At 45.8% G+C, this 20,904-nt stretch overlaps 1 protein-coding gene across 3 annotated transcripts in view; it reads right to left on the reverse strand.

The window, feature by feature from the left end:
• The window catches only part of TSNARE1 (t-SNARE domain containing 1), a 143,423-nt gene that overhangs the window by 82,386 nt on the left and 40,133 nt on the right, over positions 1 to 20,904 (reverse strand). For 2 of the 3 annotated variants that reach the window (XM_053466304.1, XM_053466302.1), the window contains exons 4-8: positions 12,635 to 12,712; positions 10,814 to 10,883; positions 2,585 to 2,675; positions 1,646 to 1,720; positions 891 to 947 (exon numbers count right to left, since the gene is read on the reverse strand). In XM_053466304.1, the coding sequence (XP_053322279.1) occupies positions 891 to 947; positions 1,646 to 1,720; positions 2,585 to 2,675; positions 10,814 to 10,883; positions 12,635 to 12,712 (371 nt within the window). The remainder of the gene's footprint in view (positions 1 to 890; positions 948 to 1,645; positions 1,721 to 2,584; positions 2,676 to 10,813; positions 10,884 to 12,634; positions 12,713 to 20,904) is intronic. The other variant, XM_053466303.1, reaches the window with a different exon arrangement.

Consider the following 20,904-nt stretch of genomic DNA (forward strand, 5'->3'; position numbering starts at 1 on the left):
TAATTTATTGTTTGGGTTTATTGTTTGCATGTTTAACACCCTCACTGTATTACCCTCTACCACTTCTGCTGGGAGGCTTCTCCACTTACCTACCACCATCTCAGAGAATAAAAAAAAAAAAAAAAGAAAGAAAATATGATTATTCGGTCACTCTCCTCCCATGTCCTTTAAGAGGGCTCCTTAAGTCAGCAAGGGCCAGTTAACCCTATATGCTCATACGGAAGGACCATCTGTTCGGTATCTACCCAGGATCCCCAAAAAGCAGTCACGAGATTGAAGCCGGCCTCTAATATGACTTGTAACACTGGGAGAGTAAAGTGCTGACACTGGGAGTGATAAAGGGCCATTGGAACTCAGGAGTGATGGGAGTGATAAAGGGCCATTGGAACACAGGAGTGATGGGAGTGATAAAGGTCCATTGGCACACAGGAGTGATGGGAGTGATAAAGGGCCATTGGAACTCAGGAGTGATAAAGGCCACTGGAACACAGGAGTGATGGGAGTGATAAAGTGGCCATTGGAACCCAGGAGTGATGGGAGTGATAAAGGGCCATTGGAACACAGGAGTGATGGGAGTGATAAAGGGCCATTGGAACACAGGAGTGATGGGAGTGATAAAGGAGCCCAGGAGTGATGGGAGTGATAAAGGGCCTCTGTACGCCTATGAAGAGATTCCATTAAAAATCCGCCGTTTCCAGCTAGAATAGTCATTCACAGCATTAACCCCGTCTGCGCTGGATTTCTCACCCATTTCATGTTATTTTAATGGACAAAATCTGCTTTCCTTTCAAAAGCAAGGTAACCAGCAGACACCGGTAGTGATAAATGGAAGCCTGTACGGGTGTAGAGTTAACACAGGAGTTGCTACAACGTTACAATCTTAGACTTACTTGTTTTGGGGTTTTCTGTCCGCCGGCCAGCAGTGATTTTGACTTTTCTGCTATTTTCTACAAAATCAAGAAAGGAAAAAAAAATTGTATTCTCATTTATCTCCCATTACATGATACGCCTTCAAATACATCTTCGGGGGAACGAGACTTCCGGAACTTACTTTAAAAAACATACTTTAAAGTATATTTATGTTTTAATTGCTTTCCACTCATATTTATCTCCGGTGCTAGAAGGCATCCCCGTGCCAGTAAACACGCAGATTAAAGGATGAAAACCAACACCATTTCCATGTAAATAGAAATTTTAAACACCCCCCCCCAGCACTTTGCTGGCATAATTTTTTAACCCTTTATTAAAAGTGATCCCCCCCCCCAATTCTTCTGTTCCTCCCCGAAATCTGGGGTTCGCATGAGTAAAGCCCGGACTGGTCACGCTGGGCCGATGCCTATAGGCCCGCTTACTCACACAGATCGTCCCTACAGGGGCAGATGGGGTGCTGCGGCGCGCGGATACCGGTTGGATACGCGGCCCTAACCTGCGACCGATGCATGTCATTTGCCAGCCGCAGGTCTTAAAGTGCCACGGCTGCCTAATCACCCCAAGTCCGGCCCTGATCTGTACGGCTGTTAATTTAATTTAGGGAGGCAGCCCTTTTTATTTTTGTGGGGAGGGGGATTAATGCCGACATTCATTTATTATTTATATTCTGGAAACGATATATTATATATATATCATATATTATAATTTGTCTCACCGTTTGGACAGTCCCATAGCGCTGAATAGCATCTGATAATTGGCTCTTTATTCGGTCCAGCTGAAGCCGGTCTTGCTGCGAAGGACAAACGAGAACTTATCACTACTAGAGTCGATATGCTTCTATCACATTCTGTAGCGCAGTACAACGACTTACAGACACTAACAAGCCTGATTTCAGGTTAATCGCCACTAAAAAAACGCTAACATTAAGAAAAAGGGAGCCTGTATTTTAAAGGGACGGCCCTGTGTCTGATGGGAGCAGACCTCGGCGGGCCCAGCCGGCGCGGCACAGGGTAGTTGGCAGCTACGCATACAAAGTGCCGCGGCGAGGGCGTTAAAATACACGCGGTCACGTGATCCGCCGACTCCCATACCGAGCCTAGCGCAATAATGTGCAATTACATCGCGCAGCGCGGCGAGGGTCTTAATCACCATCATTATCGGCTGCGGAAGGGATCCGGGAGATCAAAACAGAATTATCAGCTCATAATTCCCCGGATATTCGCTTAACAAAGGACGCGATACACAATAACCGAGCAAACCTTCAAAACCCGCAGAGAGGAACCCCCAAAAAATGGATTCCTCATATCGGGTTAAAAATATATTTTTTTTTTACCCCAGTTGTAGTTTTTGCCCCATTATATAATGTTTTCAGGCAGTTGCATATCAGCCATTAGAGAGAGTTCTCGCTCTGTTATCTGACCCCCGATCTACTAAACACCCCGACTCCTTATCATACTGCCTGTGGGGAACAATAGAATGGCTCAGTCCTAATCACCCATCCTGACACTCTGACTAATGAAAGTCTATGGAAGAACGGACTTCGTTAGCATTGCTGTAAAGCATCAGCTCGGTGTGGTGAGTGCCGCGTGTATACGTGTACTAGTTATCTTGCCTCTCTGAAATGCGCAGGAGCGCACGGAATTGCTGCACTCACCCGGGGTGATCCCCGCACGGCCTCTGACAGATGGCGGAGAGATTTGGTGCTGGACACGACAAAGTTGTTGGTCTCCTGCTGCGTGAAATGGCTGCACAAAAAAAAAAACGAAAAAAACACATGAAACACGGTAACACCGAGCTACGCAACCGTCTATCCGGGATTCATCAGATATATACATACAGTGCCGTTAGAAAAGGTTTGGGGTCACTGAGCCGATTTCATGGAAAAGGACATTTCTGGCTGTAACATAATCGCAAAATCAATTATCCTTTTAAACTTGGATCCGCGAACACAACGTGCCATTGGAGCACAGGAGTGATGGGAGTGATAAAGGGCCTTTGGAACACAGGAGCGATGGGAGTGATAAAGGGCCTTTGGAACACAGGAGTGATAAAGGGCCATTGGAACACAGGAGTGATGGGAGTGATAAAGGGCCATAGGAACACAGGAGTGATGGGAGTGATAAAGGGCCATTGGAACACAGGAGTGATGGGAGTGATAAAGGGCCATTGGAGCACAGGAGCGATGGGAGTGATAAAGGGCCTTTGGAACACAGGAGTGATAAAGGGCCATTGGAACACAGGAGTGATGGGAGTGATAAAGGGCCATAGGAACACAGGAGTGATGGGAGTGATAAAGGGCCATTGGAACACAGGAGTGATGGGAGTGATAAAGGGCCATTGGAGCACAGGAGTGATAAAGGGCCATTGGAACACAGGAGTGATGGGAGTGATGGGAGTGATAAAGGGCCTCTGTACGTCTATGAAGAGATTCCATTAAAAATCAGCCGTTTCCAGCTACAATAGACATTTACAGCATTAACCCCGTCTGCGCTGGAATTCTGATCCATTTCATGTTATTTTAATGGACAAAATCTGCATTTCTTTCAAAAACAAGGAAATGACCCCAAACTTTTGACCGTTGGTGTAACTTGTCTGCTGCAGGTGGAGGGATTCCCCAAGTCTGAGGCCGCGGGAGATAAAGGTTCAGGAGCCCGGACCGGCTGGAGGAACTGTGTGGATTTCAGCCCCCAGGAGCCGCTTAGTGACTTTTAACCCTTTATGGGAATACACCTTATATGTACAGGTAAGCATCACTGAGAAATCAGCGAATCAAGGAAGGCTGCTAAAACTTTTTTTTGTGTTTTTTTCTGTTTTATAATTTCATTCAGGTAAATATTAACATTCTATTTGTATGACAGCAACTTTAGGGGGTAGTAGAAGTATTATTATTAAACACTGATCTACAGACACCAGACAAGCCAGAAGGCTTATTTTTCCCTCAGAAATCTCATGGCGCTGCCACAACCACAAGGGATTCTGGGTAGGCGCATGCAAATAAGGTTAACAATGATCACCTTTGCCTCTATATCCACTTTATACATGGATCCCTTGAAAGTAATCGCCCGCTGTACAGGACAAAACTCGGGAAGAGGTAATTTAAGTGGAAGGGTTTTCATCACCTTTTACCCACCATAACTTATGTAATGGTATGACAGCAACCAAACAGTTAAAGGTGCTTTAACCCCTCCGTAATCTGGCACTGACAGGGGTAGTTGTTACAACCCCTGATTAGGATTTCTGTGAATGATTTTTCCTCCCCGGCAGTTATTAAGACGTTTTATATGACTCTAATTACCTGCCCATCACAGTATCTCAGAGGCTTTGTGTCGCCGCGGTTGGCCCCCAACGGCGCATGCCTGGAGCCTCCATTGCCTTTTAATATTAGTATTCTAATAAAAGGACTGTCATTACTGTTCAAACATTTTTATCAGGTAACCATGGTGACGCGCATTCCCACGCGTTTCGGCGCCGGAGGGGGGGCATCATTCCCCCGCAGGGCTGTGGGAGTTATACGTGTCGAACAACGCAGAGCTGCCAGTCCTAATAGAACAGGCATCTCCACGACCCCTTTTTTTGAGTGGTCTTTTTATATACCCCTCAGGTCAGCAGAGTACCCCCTCCCCCAACATGCAGAACCCCTTATTCTCCCCGAAACGGAGTTTCCTTTCTCACAGCGTCTATCCTTCCTGTCATCGATAACCATGCTTTAAAAATGGGAAATCCCATGAAAACGAACATAAACCCCAGCGCTGTATACAGTAATATAACCCCCCCAGCGCTGTATACAGTAATATAACCCCCAGCGCTGTATACAGTAATATAACCCCCAGCGCTGTATACAGTAATATAACCCCCAGCGCTGTATACAGTAATATAACCCCCAGCGCTGTATATAGTAATATAACCCCCAGCGCTGTATACAGTAATATAACCCCCAGCGCTGTATACAGTAATATAACCCCCAGCACTGTATACAGTAATATAACCCCCAGCGCTGTATACAGTAATATAACCCCCAGCGCTGTATACAGTAATAACCCCCCCAGTGCTGTATACAGTAATATAACCCCCCAGCGCTGTATACAGTAATATAACCCCCAGCGCTGTATACAGTAATATAACCCCCAGCGCTGTATACAGTAATATAACCCCCAGCGCTGTATACAGTAATATAACCCCCCAGCACTGTATACAGTAATATAACCCCCCAGCGCTGTATATAGTAATATAACCCCCCTGCGCTGTATACAGTAATATAACCCCCCGAGCGCTGTATACAGTAATATAACCCCCCCGCGCTGTATACAGTAATATAACCCCCCAGCGCTGTATATAGTAATATAACCCCCCTGCGCTGTATACAGTAATATAACCCCCGAGCGCTGTATACAGTAATATCACCCCCCCGCGCTGTATATAGTAATATAACCCCCCCGCGCTGTATACAGTAATATAACCCCCCAGCGCTGTATACAGTACTATAACCCCCAGCGCTGTATACAGTAATATAACCCCCCAGCGCTGTATACAGTAATATAACCCCCCAGCGCTGTATACAGTAATATAACCCCCCAGCACTGTATACATTAATATAACCCCCCAGCGCTGTATACAGTAATATAACCCCCAGCGCTGTATACAGTAATATAACCCCCCAGCGCTGTATACAGTAATATAACCCCCCAGCGCTGTATACAGTAATATAACCCCCCAGCGCTGTATACAGTAATATAACCCCCCAGCACTGTATACAGTAATATAACCCCCAGCGCTGTATACAGTAATACATCCCCCCCAGCGCTGTATACAGTAATATAACCCCCCAGCGCTGTATACAGTAATATAACCCCCAGCGCTGTATACAGTAATATAACCCCCAGCGCTGTATACAGTAATATAACCCCCAGCGCTGTATACAGTAATATATCCCCCAGCGCTGTATACTGTAATATAACCCCCAGCACTGTATACAGTAATATAACCCCCAGCGCTGTATACAGTAATATATCCCTCCCAGCGCTGTATACAGTAATATAACCCTCCCAGCGCTGTATACAGTAATATAACCCCCAGCGCTGTATACAGTTATATAACACCCAGCGCTGTATACAGTAATATAACCCCCCAGCGCTGCATACAGTAATATAACTCCCCAGCGCTGTATACAGTAATATATCCCCCCAGCGCTGTATACAGTAATATAACCCCCCAGCGCTGTATCCAGTAATATAACCCCCAGTTGGGTGATTGAGACTCAGCCATTCTATTGTTCCCCACAGGCAGTATGATAAGGCTTCGGGGTGTTTAGTAGATCGGGGATCAGATAACAGAACGAGAACTCTCTCTAATGGGTGATATGCAGCTGCCTGAAAACATTATATTATATATTACATTGTATTATGGGGTAAAAAACTACAACTGGGTTAAAAAAATAAATCAGTGGAATGTTTTTTTAATGTATTTTTAATCGGATACGAGGAATAAAGCTTTAAGGAACGGTCTCAGGAAACGGGCTGAGCGGCTGAACTCCAATCGCCAATTACGACCACCTCTGTATGATGAGCCGGTGTATCTTAATCATAAAGAAAGGGTAGTAGATACCTGGAACAGAGTTCCTGAGGAAATAGCGCAGCCAAGAAAGTTTGGGACGTGCATAAAGCTGAGTCCCAGTGCTGAGAATATGACAAACGTACATACACAGAGTGCTTACAGACATACTGACACACAATAACACGCAGAGTGCTTACAGACATACTGACACACACTAACACGCAGAGTGCTTACAGACCTACTGACACACACACTAACACGCAGAGTGCTTACAGACATACTGACACACAATAACACGCAGAGTGCTTACAGACATACTGACACACACTAACACGCAGAGTGCTTACAGACATACTGACACACACTAACACGCAGAGTGCTTACAGACATACTGACACACTAACACGCAGAGTGCTTACAGACATACTGACACACACTAACACGCAGAGTGCTTACAGACATACTGACACACAATAACACGCAGAGTGCTTACAGACCTACTGACACACACACTAACACGCAGAGTGCTTACAGACATACTGACACACAATAACACGCAGAGTGCTTACAGACATACTGACACACTAACACGCAGAGTGCTTACAGACATACTGACACACACTAACACGCAGAGTGCTTACAGACATACTGACACACAATAACACGCAGAGTGCTTACAGACCTACTGACACACACACTAACACGCAGAGTGCTTACAGACATACTGACACACAATAACACGCAGAGTGCTTACAGACATACTGACACACACTAACACGCAGAGTGCTTACAGACATACTGACACACACTAACACGCAGAGTGCTTACAGACATACTGACACACAATAACACGCAGAGTGCTTACAGACATACTGACACACAATAACACGCAGAGTGCTTACAGACATACTGACACACTAACAACCGGGTCAAGAAGGGGTATGCTTTCTGCTCCCTCGTGGTTATCCCACGCTTCTTTGGTGGGATTGAGGAAGCGTCAGCCTAGCCTGGATAAGGGTTTGGAGCAGGGGAGGGCTGGCACCTTCTGGCACCAGGGGGCAGCTAAAGACAAGTGGCCCCCCATCTGCCCCTTCCCCCACACTGGCAGACATATTTACACACACTCACACTAACACATTTATCCTCACGCATTTCCCATCACTTACACATTAATGCTAACTCGCACACACACACACGCTCTCATTCTCACACACATGCTAACTCGCACACACATACGCTCTCATTCTCACACACATGCTAACTCGCAAACACACATACGCTCTCATTCTCACACACATACTAACTCGCGCACACACATACGCTCTCATTCTCACACACATACGCTCTCACCCCTTCCCTCCACCGCAGCTTTCTTTCTGCTCGGCACAGTGTGCGAGCAGTGGGGTAACATAACATCACGCAACTGCATTCCTAACCTTGAGAGCGACCACCCTCGGTTTGGGGGCCCTCCGGCAGTGCATTGGCTGTGGGGGCCCCCTTTTACAGCACAGGACCAATAGGGTTGCATAATTACCAATAACGTCGCTCCAGAGCGCTTTACATAGAATGTTGCTGAAGTCGCACTGAATGAATGGATACATACGGACACCTTAACGCCGACACGCCATGCGCGGCCGTACATCGATACCGTTACAGTTACACAGAGATTACCGCCAATTCCTTTTGCTCTAAACAGCAATTTGTTACGTTAAACACTTTGGGGATTAGGTACAAAAAGGGATTCAGTTGCAAAATTTGAAAAAGTGGGATTATCACCACGGCAACCACCGGAGCGACTCAATCAGCAGGAGCATCCCAGCAGTTGCCGGGGTGACGCGACTGCTTTACAAACTTTGTACCACAAAGACGTTAATTATAAACATCGACTGAGTTCGGAATACAAGGAAGCGGAAAACTCTACGTGTTTTACTTTACTGAGAAGGTGGTAGAAAAGCGGAACAGCCTCCCAGCAGATCCGCGTTCTTCTCCGCAGGAATTTTTTTTTCCAGTTGGCAGGGTTTTTTTTCTTTGTTGGACGAGCGCGTTGTGAGGGGGGAGGCAGAACAATCCTATAATAGTAATTGCGAGGAATGAGGAACGAGAAGCTGTAACGACTCGCGGTGATTCGCGGCACATTGTAGGCAGAGAACCAGATGGAGCTGCTGAGACTCGTTACTACTATATGTGCCTTGGCTGCTAAACAGCATGCGTCATAGACCGGGGTGCCAACAATACTGGCTCTGGGGGGTGTATTAATACTTCATAATTTGGTAAAAGACTGATGAAAGATCGGCCCCATTCGGCCCCCATCTAGTAGGCCGTTTCTCCTGCTGTAACGACTCAAACCTTAATCAGTCATCAACCTCGTCTTAGATTCAGGAGCCGTATGCCTATCCCATGCATGTTTAATACCTTCGCTGTATTACCCTCTACCACTTCTGCTGGGAGGCTGTTCCACTTGTCTACGACCCTCTTTAAAACTCTTTTGCAATCCACCTGTTTTGCACCAGAGAGGTCTTTCAAGGCACAGCCTTTTTTAAACCGTTTTTAGAGGCCAAACTTCTGATTTCTCCACTTTTTCGGCAAACTTTGATGAATCGAAAGGCTGGAAGCGTTTAACTAAACGGCGATTTAATGAAGGGATCCCGGCGCGGCGAGGGGCTGCGCGGCCCGCTTTAAAGTGTCAGTTTGTATCACTGAGGCTCGGCCTTTCATCCTATCTCGTGTCGAGTCCTTATTCTGCTTTGAGGCGGCTTCGGGGGATACAGAAACATTTCCATAAACGCTCCGACACGTCGCTTACAGTCCTGCTAATATGCTAAGACCATCAAAGTAATACCTTAAACGCTCCGCGTACACTCGTGGGATTAGCGCTCTCTGTGCCCCTCCCCCCTTTACACCCGCTGATCTTTAATCCTGACATGAAAGTGATGGTTTAAGAGTAAAAAAAAAAGTTTCTAAAAGATTCAAATATCTTTTTTTTTTTTTTTTCAGGGTCGGTGAAAAATCTATATTATCGCCAGTCGACGGCTCTATTTCCCAGGATTCAACCGGTCAGGGGCCCGTACATTAAAATTATTATCCCCGACAAATGAGGTGAAAGGATAATAAAGAAAAAGCTGCCAGGTTGCAAAACATATATATTTAAATTAAATCCCGTTTGTAAAATGTGGGTAATTTAAAAAAAAAAAAAAAAAGCGTGGCCGCTTCCATGTTAAAAATAAAGAAATAATTAAAATACTAATAATGGGTGGACCCGCATGAGCAGAAATCGTGTAATTTGTAGATAATGGTTACAAGTAACAGTTAATTAAATTTAATATGAAAATAATACATAATAAAGCTTGCACTCTAGAGTGTCCGTGAACGATGAACGCAGCCAAAGGCCGGATTATAACAACTGGAGCAGCTGCTCAGCGGCATCACGGATCCTTTAGCAGCTGACTGGCGGTAAGTATGTGCTCAGCCAAACACGTCTCATCCACCGAATATAGCTGGAGGGGAGGGGGGGCTTTGGGGGGTAATTTTCTCCCTCTCCTCCCCCTGATCTGTCTGTGCTGATCACATCATGATCAGCAAGTAGGGGGAGCAATCGGAGATCCCAGCATGATCCTTCCGGCGGGTGTCAGAACCTCACCAAAAGGGAATGCTCAATCACACGATGGGGCATTCCTTGCAAACCGGTGTACCGGTGCTCACGCCGAGCACTATTACACACGATCGTTCAGCAGTGATCTAGCGATGCTGACTTCTGCGAGCAGGGGGTGAGCTCAGGCTGTACCGGTAAAAACCTTAATTCTGAAGTTTTCCAATTAATTTCTACAGCAGGCAGGGGAAGTTATTTCCCAATGCAATCTCCACTTCCTGTTCAGCTGTATAGCAAACACAGGCTCAGGAAGTGCTCAAGACAGTAAGTGCACAGGAAAATATTTCCCCCTGCTGCTTTGTTCGCAAACGGTTTAAAAGGACCAATCGCTAGACTGAAAATAGCGCCGGAGAAGGTTTCACGTTTCTTTTAATCTGTACGTCTTCGTTAAATAGATTCCAGACAGATGGGTATTGCTTTATTAAGAACGCTAACGTAGGTATATCAAATTTACTCACTAAAAGCATAAAAAAGGGAATTAATATGGTCTTAATCATCCATTCCCTGCTGGAAGCTCAGGCAAGCAAGCGCAGACGGATGTTTATAGCCCATCCGAAAATCATACGAGTGAATATTTCCCCCATTCCGCGGAGGAAACGGTGACACGGGAACATAACCATACTGACTGCCTGGTGGGATGCAGCTGGAAACGCGTAGCGAGGGATTGAAACGGGACGAGAAACTTACAGGCGATCTCTCAGTTCCTGCGAGTCGCTAGGAGTCCCCAGGGAGCGAAGGATTCTCTCCAAAGACTGTACTGTCGGCAAGAAGAAGGACAGAGAACAACAAGCTGAAACACATATCTACAGCACAGAGGGGAGTGTATAAAGTTATATAACCCCCCCAGCGCTGTATACAGTAATATAACCCCCCCAGCGCTGTATACAGTAATATAACCCCCAGCGCTGTATACAGTAATATAACCCCCCAGCGCTGTATACAGTAATATAACCCCCAGCGCTGTATACAGTAATATAACCCCCCCGGCGCTGTATACAGTAATATAACCCCCAGCGCTGTATACAGTAATATAACCCCCAGCGCTGTATACAGTAATATAACCCCCAGCGCTGTATACAGTAATATAACCCCCAGCGCTGTATACAGTAATATAACCCCCAGCGCTGTATACAGTAATATAACCCCCCAGCACTGTATACAGTAACATAACCCCCCAGCACTGTATACAGTAATATAACCCCCAGCGCTGTATACAGTAATATAACCCCCAGCGCTGTATACAGTAATATAACCCCCCAGCGCTGTATACAGTAATATAACGCCCCCAGCGCTGTATACAGTAATATAACCCCAGCGCTGTATACAGTAATATAACCCCCAACGCTGTATACAGTAATATAACCCCCAGCGCTGTATACAGTAATATAACCCCCAGCGCTGTATACAGTAATATAACCCCCAGCGCTGTATACAGTAATATAACCCCCAGTGCTGTATACAGTAATATAATCCCCAGCGCTGTATACAGTAATATAACCCCCCAGCGCTATATACAGTAATATAACCCCCAGCACTGTATACAGTAATATAACCCCCAGCGCTGTATACAGTAATATAACCCCCAGCGCTGTATACAGTAATATAACCCCCAGCGCTGTATACAGTAATATAACCCCCAGCGCTGTATACAGTAATATAACCCCCAGCGCTGTATACAGTAATATAACCCCCAGCGCTGTATACAGTAATATAACCCCCAGCGCTGTATACAGTAATATAACCCCCAGCGCTGTATACAGTAATATAACCCCCAGCGCTGTATACAGTAATATAACCCCAGCGCTGTATACAGTAATATAACCCCCAACGCTGTATACAGTAATATAACCCCCCAGCGCTGTATACAGTAATATAACCCCCCAGCGCTGTATACAGTAATATAACCCCCCAGCACTGTATACAGTAATATAACCCCCCCAGCACTGTATACAGTAATATAACCCCCAGCGCTGTATACAGTAATATAACCCCCCAGCACTGTATACAGTAATATAACCCCCCAGCACTGTATACAGTAATATAACCCCCAGCGCTGTATACAGTAATATAACCCCCCAGCACTGTATACAGTAATATAACCCCCCCAGCGCTGTATACAGTAATATAACCCCCAGCGCTGTATACAGTAATATAACCCCCCAGCACTGTATACAGTAATATAACCCCTCCAGGGCTGTATACAGTAATAACCCCCAGGGGAGATCCTCCCCAGGGGGATGACTGAGCCATTCTATTGCCCCCACAGGCAGTATGATAAGGAGTCGGAGGTTTGTCTAATAGATCGGGGCTCAGATAAACGTTTTATTATGGGGCAAAAGTACAACTGATTTAAAGCATGAAATCAGTATATGTCGTTTAAAGGGTTAATATGAATGGTGGGATATTTGTAATAACCAATAATAAACGTGACTTTTGCCATTGGCAGACGGAAGTAAATATCGTACGGACGGCAGATAACGGGGAGTCGGAGCCGCTCGTTCTACCCACCATTACTGTTTATCCGGAACACATCCCCTGAAGTCAGCTGGAAGAGTTCGTGGAGCTCGTTCGTGTCGATCTGGGCGGCTGGAGGAACACAAAACATGTCGTCCATTAACCGGGAGTAAAACGGAGCAGATACCCCCGCTGACGGGCGGCGAATCCTGCCCCGCACCCGTTACCCGCCTATTTACATTTACATGTAAAGCACGACCCCGACGCTGTATGCGAGACCACAGCTTAACCCCACAAGGGGTTAAACAAAGGAGAAGTGTTAACAACAAGCCCGAATCTAAAACTAGAGGGTCAGAGGCTTAGATGGAGTGGACGCAAGTTACTTTACGGAGTGGGCGGTAGATAAGTGGAACAGTCTCCCAGCAGAAGTCGTCTTAGCAGGCTGCGTCTTCATGCCGTAACCCCCCCCCCCGTAATAATTGTTAGTGTCGCAGAATGTCGTATGGGAAGTGCATTCTAACAACAATAACCATTAAAACGCGATCGTCCTCCTGAAAGAACAGCAATCCGCATGGAATCTTTCATTAAAATTAGAAATTCAATTATCGGGAGAAGCGTTTATTTATTTCAATTCATTAAAAATGTTTATTTTTTTTATTGAAAAACAAGACTGTAAAAGTATAATGTATAATAAAATATATTTTGTAGTTTCACTAAATCCTGAACTCGTTTCACAACAAGCAGATTTTTTTTTTTTAAACTTTACTGAGAGGGTGGTAGATAAGTGGAACAGCCTCCCAGCAGAAGTGGTAGAGGGTAATACAGTGAGGGGATTAAACATGCATGGGATAGGCGTACGGCTCCTGAATCTAAGAGTGACGGGGCCGAATGGGGCCGATCTGCCGGCAGGTTCTGTTTGGTGTGTTTCTGTGAAGCACGTGAATGGATTCAGCACCGTGGAGAGCGCTCGCCCCCCCCCCAGCATGCTCTAAGTCACGTTATCGCTCAGAAGCAGAACAGACACGAGCCACGCGTGTTCCTTCCCTCTGATCTCACGTCTGAACAGGAGACGCCGCAGAGCCCCGGACCCCACGGCCGCAAATCCTCTTACGAGTTTCACGCGTCTCTCTCTGAAACGGAACAAATAACGTCGGGTTCTGCAAACGTTACGCGGGAAACAAACGGAGTCTCCGCAGGCGGCGGGAAATAACACAAAGAGCAGAAACAAAGCCGGCGGACTGACACTCTAATCACACTAAGCCGAGAAAAGAATTATGTGTGTATGTGTGTCTGTGTATATATATATATATATTATATACGGTATATATATATTTATATTATAATATATACATATATAAAGTTACACAATTATTATTATTATTTATTGTTTTATATAGCGCTATCAAATTCTGTAGCGCTGTACAATGGGTATATATATATATACACACACACACACACAATATATATTTATATAAAATGTGCGTGTTTCTAATGAGCAAATAGCTCTTCTTTATGAAAAAGAAGCCAAACGTTCCCAATTCCCGGCTGAGCGGCAGCGTGTGGGGGGCCGGTTCGGTGGCATTAACGGGATATATTATAATCTGCCGTCCGGCTTCACGGCCGTTACTTCAAAGGCTTTTCGCAAGTTCTTATCGGCGCCGAGCGATATCAAAGAAGCTTTAATAAAACATTCGAAAAAAGACTGCCGGAAAGGAAAGCCGCTGGCATGCGCGGGGGGCAGAAATCTTTAAATTGGATGCTTTTTAGAAATAGGACAGACGCCATCAAAGTTATCTTTCAGGTAACAGACCATTCTGCCCTGCCGCGGCCGGTGAACTCATTAAAAGCAGACACACGAAGAGTTAAAGGTTCAGCCAAGGCCCCAAAACTGTATTTTATTTTATTTTTTTAATGCATAGCGGAGAATATTTTGAACAGACAGGGCACTTTGCTGCGTGTAAAATGGAGCAGGCAATGATTCTTTATTAAAGTTACAAAGAAAAACACTTCTGTCTCATTTAGCTCCTCCCCTGACTCTCTACTGAAAGCAGGAAGCATACCTCTGTACACTTCCTGCACATGCTCAGTAGCACTTAATGAAGTCAACAGACACAGAGCTCTCTTGGGAGTAGCCAACTGCATGTATGTTAGTAAAACATCAGTGTTCGGGCAGCAACTGCGTGATTGGCTGAAGCTGCTTCCATTGAGACTTACTGAGCATGTGCAAGATGTCTACATAGGTATGCTCCCAGCTTTCAGCGGAGGCAGCCGGGGAGAAGGCAGATCTAAACACTAAAGAACTAGCTGTCTGGACTCTTTAAACCGGCTGCTCCCAAGTACCGGCCCATTTACGGTTGCCATACTCCTGTAGATTGTAAGCCTACGAGACGAGCCCTCTTTACCCAATATATCAGTTCATCTTAGCCTGTCAGTTCTAGTTTTGTCAGACACTTGAATATAGGGACTGTAAGAAATCCTGCGGGGATGGTTGGCGCTATGCAAATGAAAAGATAATATTATTATTGTTAATAGTTATTATAATACACAGATTCCGGGTCGCTACGGTGAATCCGCTTCATTGTAAAAGGTATTGCATTGAGATCCGTGTTTCTGTGGTAAAGTTACACGCTGTAAATACACGCATTGCGTGTGAACGGCACCCCGGCAGAAATCCTGCACCGTGTAACGACGCGGAGAAGAAGATTCCCCGATCTCTCCGGGAATGACTAATAAACGAGAGGAGACACCTTCCCACTCGCAAGAATATATTTATTCCCTGTTAACCCTTCTCACGCTCCTTATACCAAATCTGCCCTGTGCTCAGGGAGTTAAACACACCCCGGTGGGGGGGGGGTTTACACGCTCCTGTGGCTTCCGGTATTACTGCCCCCGCACCGGCACACACCGGACACAGGCGGGAACAAACACTAAAGCTTTGGGGGTTATATTACTGTATACAGCGCTGGGGGGTTATATTACTGTATACAGCGCTGGGGGTTATATTACTGTATACAGCGCTGGGGGTTATATCACTGTATACAGCGCTGGGGGTTATATCACTGTATACAGCGCTGGGGGTTATATTACTGTATACAGCGCTGGGGGTTATATTACTGTATACAGCGCTGGGGGTTACATTACTGTATACAGCGCTGGGGGGTTATATTACTGTATACAGCGCTGGGGGGTTATATTACTGTATACAGCACTGGGGGTTATATTACTGTATACAGCACTGGGGGTTATATTACTGTATACAGCACTGGGGGTTATATTACTGTATACAGCACTGGGGGGTTATATTACTGTATACAGCGCGGGGGGTTATATTACTGTATACAGCGCTGGGGGTTATATTACTGTATACAGCGCTGGGGGTTATATTACTGTGTACAGTGCTGGGGGTTATATTACTGTATACAGCGCTGGGGGGGGTATATTACTGTATACAGCGCTGGGGGGGTTATATTACTGTATACAGCGCTGGGGGGGGTTATATTACTGTATACAGCGCTGGGGGTTATATTACTGTATACAGTGCTGGGGGTTATATTACTGTATACAGCGCTGGGGGGTTATATTACTGTATACAGCGCTGGGGAGTTATATTACTGTATACAGCGCTGGGGGGTTATATTACTGTATACAGCGCTGGGGTTATATTACTGTATACAGCGCTGGGGGTTATATTACTGTATACAGCGGTGGGGGGTTATATTACTGTATACAGCGGTGGGGGGTTATATTACTGTATACAGCGCTGGGGGGTTATATTACTGTATACAGCGCTGGGGATTATATTACTGTATACAGCGCTGGGGGGTTATATTACTGTATACAGCACTGGGGGGTTATATTACTGTATACAGCGCTGGGGGTTATATTACTGTATACAGCGCTGGGGGTTATATTACTGTATACAGCGCTGGGGGTTATATTACTGTATACAGCGCTGGGGGTTATATTACTGTATACAGCGCTGGGGGGTTATATTACTGTATACAGCGCTGGGGGTTATATTACTGTATACAGCGCTGGGGGTATATTACTGTATACAGGGCTGGGGGGTTATATTACTGTATACAGCGCTGGGGGTTATATTACTGTATACAGCGCTGGGGGTTATATTACTGTATACAGCGCTGGGGGTTATATTACTGTATACAGCGCTGGGGGGGGTTATATTACTGTATACAGCACTGGGGGTTATATTACTGTATACAGCGCTGGGGGTTATATTACTGTATACAGTGCTGGGGGTTATATTACTGTATACAGCGCTGGGGGGTTATTACTGTATACAGCGCTGGGGGATATATTACTGTATACAGCGCTGGGGGGGATGTATTACTGTATACAGCGCTGGGGGTTATATTACTGTATACAGGGCTGGGGGGTTATATTACTGTATACAGCGCTGGGGGTTATATTACTGTATACAGCGCTGGGGGTATATTACTGTATACAGCGCTGGGGGGGTTATATTACTGTATACAGCACTGGGGGTTATATTACTGTATACAGCGCTGGGGGGTTATATTACTGTATACAGCGCTGGGGGGTTATATTACTGTATACAGCGCTGGGGGTTATATTACTGTATACAGCGCTGCGGGGTTATATTACTGTATACAGCACTGGGGGGTTATATTACTGTATACAGTGCTGGGGGGGTTATATTACTGTATACAGCGCTGGGGGTTATATTACTGTATACAGCGCTGGGGGGTTATATTACTGTATACAGCGCTGGGGGTTATATTACTGTATACAGCGCTGGGAGTTATATTACTGTATACAGCGCTGGGGGTTATATTACTGTATACAGCGCTGGGGGTTATATTACTGTATACAGCGCTGGGGGGTTATATTACTGTATACAGCGCTGGGGTTATATTACTGTATACAGCGCTGCTCAAAGAAAAATGTTCATTCTTATACCGGACTTAAACCTCACAGCAGATTACAGATAAATGGTTTATTATCCGCTGCGTCTCTGGCTGCCTCCTGGATTCCTATTATCTCTCCCCGGGGCGTAATAACGCGAGGCGGGAAGGTCCCTCACCTCCCACTCTGACACGCGCTCTTGTTTGTAGTGCTCTGGACACTTTCCTAGCGGGATGCGTGAAACGCTCCTCCATCAATACAGAATATTATGATATATGCATATTTAGGGGCTGTTTTTACCAACAGAACAGCGGATGTGTGCGCATTTTATCGGACAGAGCACATTGTGTGTATACATATATATACATACCAGAAATAGTATTTATTACTAATAAAATAATATTAATAGTAATAATAAATATTAATAAAATTTATTATAAATATATTGATCAAAATAATAAATATTAATAGCAATAAATATTACCAATAATATGAATAATATTAATAAAAATAAATAAATAATAATAAAGGGGCAGCATTGGTATCCATCCACGCTTTATATATTATAATAAAGGGATAATCATTCGGTTCACTGACTTCACACGACGTAGACCCATTGTTGTTGTTATTATTACTATTATTAATTATTATTTCCTGCTCGTCAGGCCCCCTTTGCCTAATGCATCGACTTGTCTTGGGCCGTCAGTCCTACTTGTGTCAGACCCTTTCAGTGTAGGGACTGTAAGAAGCGCTGCGAGAAATGTTGGCGGTAACGCGCGGAGACACTCCGGGAGATTCTAAAGAGGGCCCAGGAGAGCCGAGACACCGCGCATGCAGAGTGACAGCAGCTTCATTAAACCTCTCCCGGGACACGCGCACGAGACACACGCTCACACGGCACGAGACAGACGCTCACACGGTCAGCTACCGCAACCAACTGACTCACCTGTCATCAAGCAGTGCTAAGTTCCTTAACCACAGGCTGCTCATAAAGAAGATGGGGGGCGGTTTGTTTAGTAGATTGGGGGTCAGAGCGAGAATCATACACACGGCTGATATGCAGCTGCCTGAAAACTTTATATTATGGGGCAAAAAACTACAACTGGGGTTAAATAAAAGAAAACAGAATAATATCACGGCTTGTAGGGAGGGGGTGTCAGTGCTGTGTTGGGCTCTCCCCAGCTTCCTGGTGACGAAGGGGTTAAAGTCAACGTGCAAAGGACCGTTACTAGGAGCACATCGCTCCGATCAGCACAGCGGCACCCAACGGGTTAAGTAGGGCTTTATTCAATCACGCAGACACGGGGTACGGGGAATTTAACCCCCGCCAGGCATTCAGAGCGCGCGGTGTGGAACTCACTGCACCGCCGGTAGTAAACCGTACCTCCCAAGTGTCCCTGTTAGTGTGGGGCAAGTCCCTCTTTGTGCCCCTCTTTCTTCCCCTGATGCCCCTCTTTTATAGGAGGTCAGAGTGTTTGCTGGGTATGAGGGGATCGCAGGGTTCTACAGCCCTAAAAGCCCCGATAATGTGTATAGAAACAGCAGGAAACGGCTTTATAAATTAAACTTTAACAACAGAACCTGCCAGCAGATCGGCCCCATTTGGCCCCCGTCTAGTGGCCCGTTTCTGATCGCATGCATTAGTCTGATGGTGGAACACGACTCGTTTGCTGGCACGGGCAAGTACCATGCAGAAATAGGGGGGGCTCCTGTGCAGAAACCAGGCGCTCCTAGACAGGGCAGGCAGCGGCGCATGAGCAAGAGGGAGCCTGGAAAGGAAGCCCAAAACCCTTTAAAAGTGTCGGGTTCCATATCACAGGAATGTCTGCATGCGCAATATAATTATATATTAAATAAGCACCCCCCCCACCCCCTTTAATATTCCAAAGTTGCATGGCATTTTTTGGAGCAGAAAACCCCAAATCCTTCAGCGTCCTGTCGGGTTCCCTCGGGTGACGGGGGGGCCGCGGCGCAGGGAGAGATTTACCCCCCGGAGCTCACAATCATTAACCTCCAAGTAATGGGGGGACCGACCCTGACTGGGCAATCTAACCCTCTAAACAGATCTCGGCGACAGCTTCTTAATGCACATCACGCAGCTGGGGTGGATGGGCCAGGCAGGCGAGGAAGGAATTGCCCCAACCTGGTATAAACGTGAGCGTATGTGTTAGAATGTGCGTGTGTGGGGGAGCGTAAGAGTGCGTGTGTGACTATGCGTGTGTGTTAGAATGTGTGTGTGACTAAGCGTGCGTGTTAGAATGTGTGTGTGACTAAGCGTGCGTGTTAGAATGTGTGTGTGTGACTATGTGTGTTGATATGCGTGTGTTAGAATGTGTGTGTTAGCGTGAGTGTGTGTGACTATGCGTGCGTGTTAGAATGTGTGTGTGACTATGCGTGTCAGGTGCCTCAGTCCTCCCCGGCACCCCGAGAGTCAGCATCAAACAGCTGCTGGTGCAGTAATGTATACATATCACTAGGCCCACGTCATCCGTTCAAATAATGAGTGTTCATTTATTTTCGGAGGGGTTTCTATTTCCTCCCCAGTGGCAGTGACACCATATCGCTACAATATAATGACAAAGTTTGGACCAAAAACCACAACAGACAGCAAAGATTAAACCCCCTCACAAGCCCTCATCTCCATTAACCCCTTCAGAGAGAACACCCCTAATATGATTAAAGAATGGATTCTCCCACTGAACCCGACGCAAAGTATCCAGAAAAAGCAATTGGAGCGATTTCCAGTTGTGCCCCAAAAGGGGGGGGGGGCACCTATATAATAACAATTTGCACTGTTTTTTTGGGGGTATAAAAAGGTCCGTTTGTTATAAAACAGATTATTTGTGAAGCGTGTGGAATCACGGGGGTATTGCGTGGGTTTCCATGGCGACTGCACCGCGTGTAGAACACCTGCTCAGTATTACCGTATCCGCTCGATTATAAGACGAGCCCCCAAAAGAAAAAGCCTGAATATAAGACGACCCCATAGGAAAAACCTTTTACCCGTAAATATTAATTCATCTAAACGATTTTCTCATATTTAATAAAAGCTATGATAGAGAAAAATATTGTTTTGTTTTTATTTCCTTTTATTCCCCCCCAGTTCTGTACATCTGCCCCCAGAAATGCCTTTTAACCCCTATATGCCGGCCCCCGTACACCTATTACCTCTTAACCCATTGAGTGCTGCACGGGTGCAAGAAATAGTACAACAAAACTAAAAAAAAAAAACCTCAGCAGGGTTTATTGCACAAGTAATATTAATTATCACATCATAGAACCTGCCTGCAGATCGGCCCCATCCGGCCCACGTCTAGTCTGCCCGTTTCTCCTGCTGTAACGACTCAAACCTTAATCAGTCGTTGGTCTCGTCTTAGATTCAGGAGCCGTATGTCTATCCCATTCGTGTTTAATACCCTCACTGTATTACCCTCTAC

The sequence above is a fragment of the Spea bombifrons genome, chromosome 5, assembly GCF_027358695.1.
Source record: "Spea bombifrons isolate aSpeBom1 chromosome 5, aSpeBom1.2.pri, whole genome shotgun sequence".
In the NCBI taxonomy this organism is placed as follows: Eukaryota; Metazoa; Chordata; class Amphibia; order Anura; family Pelobatidae; genus Spea; species Spea bombifrons.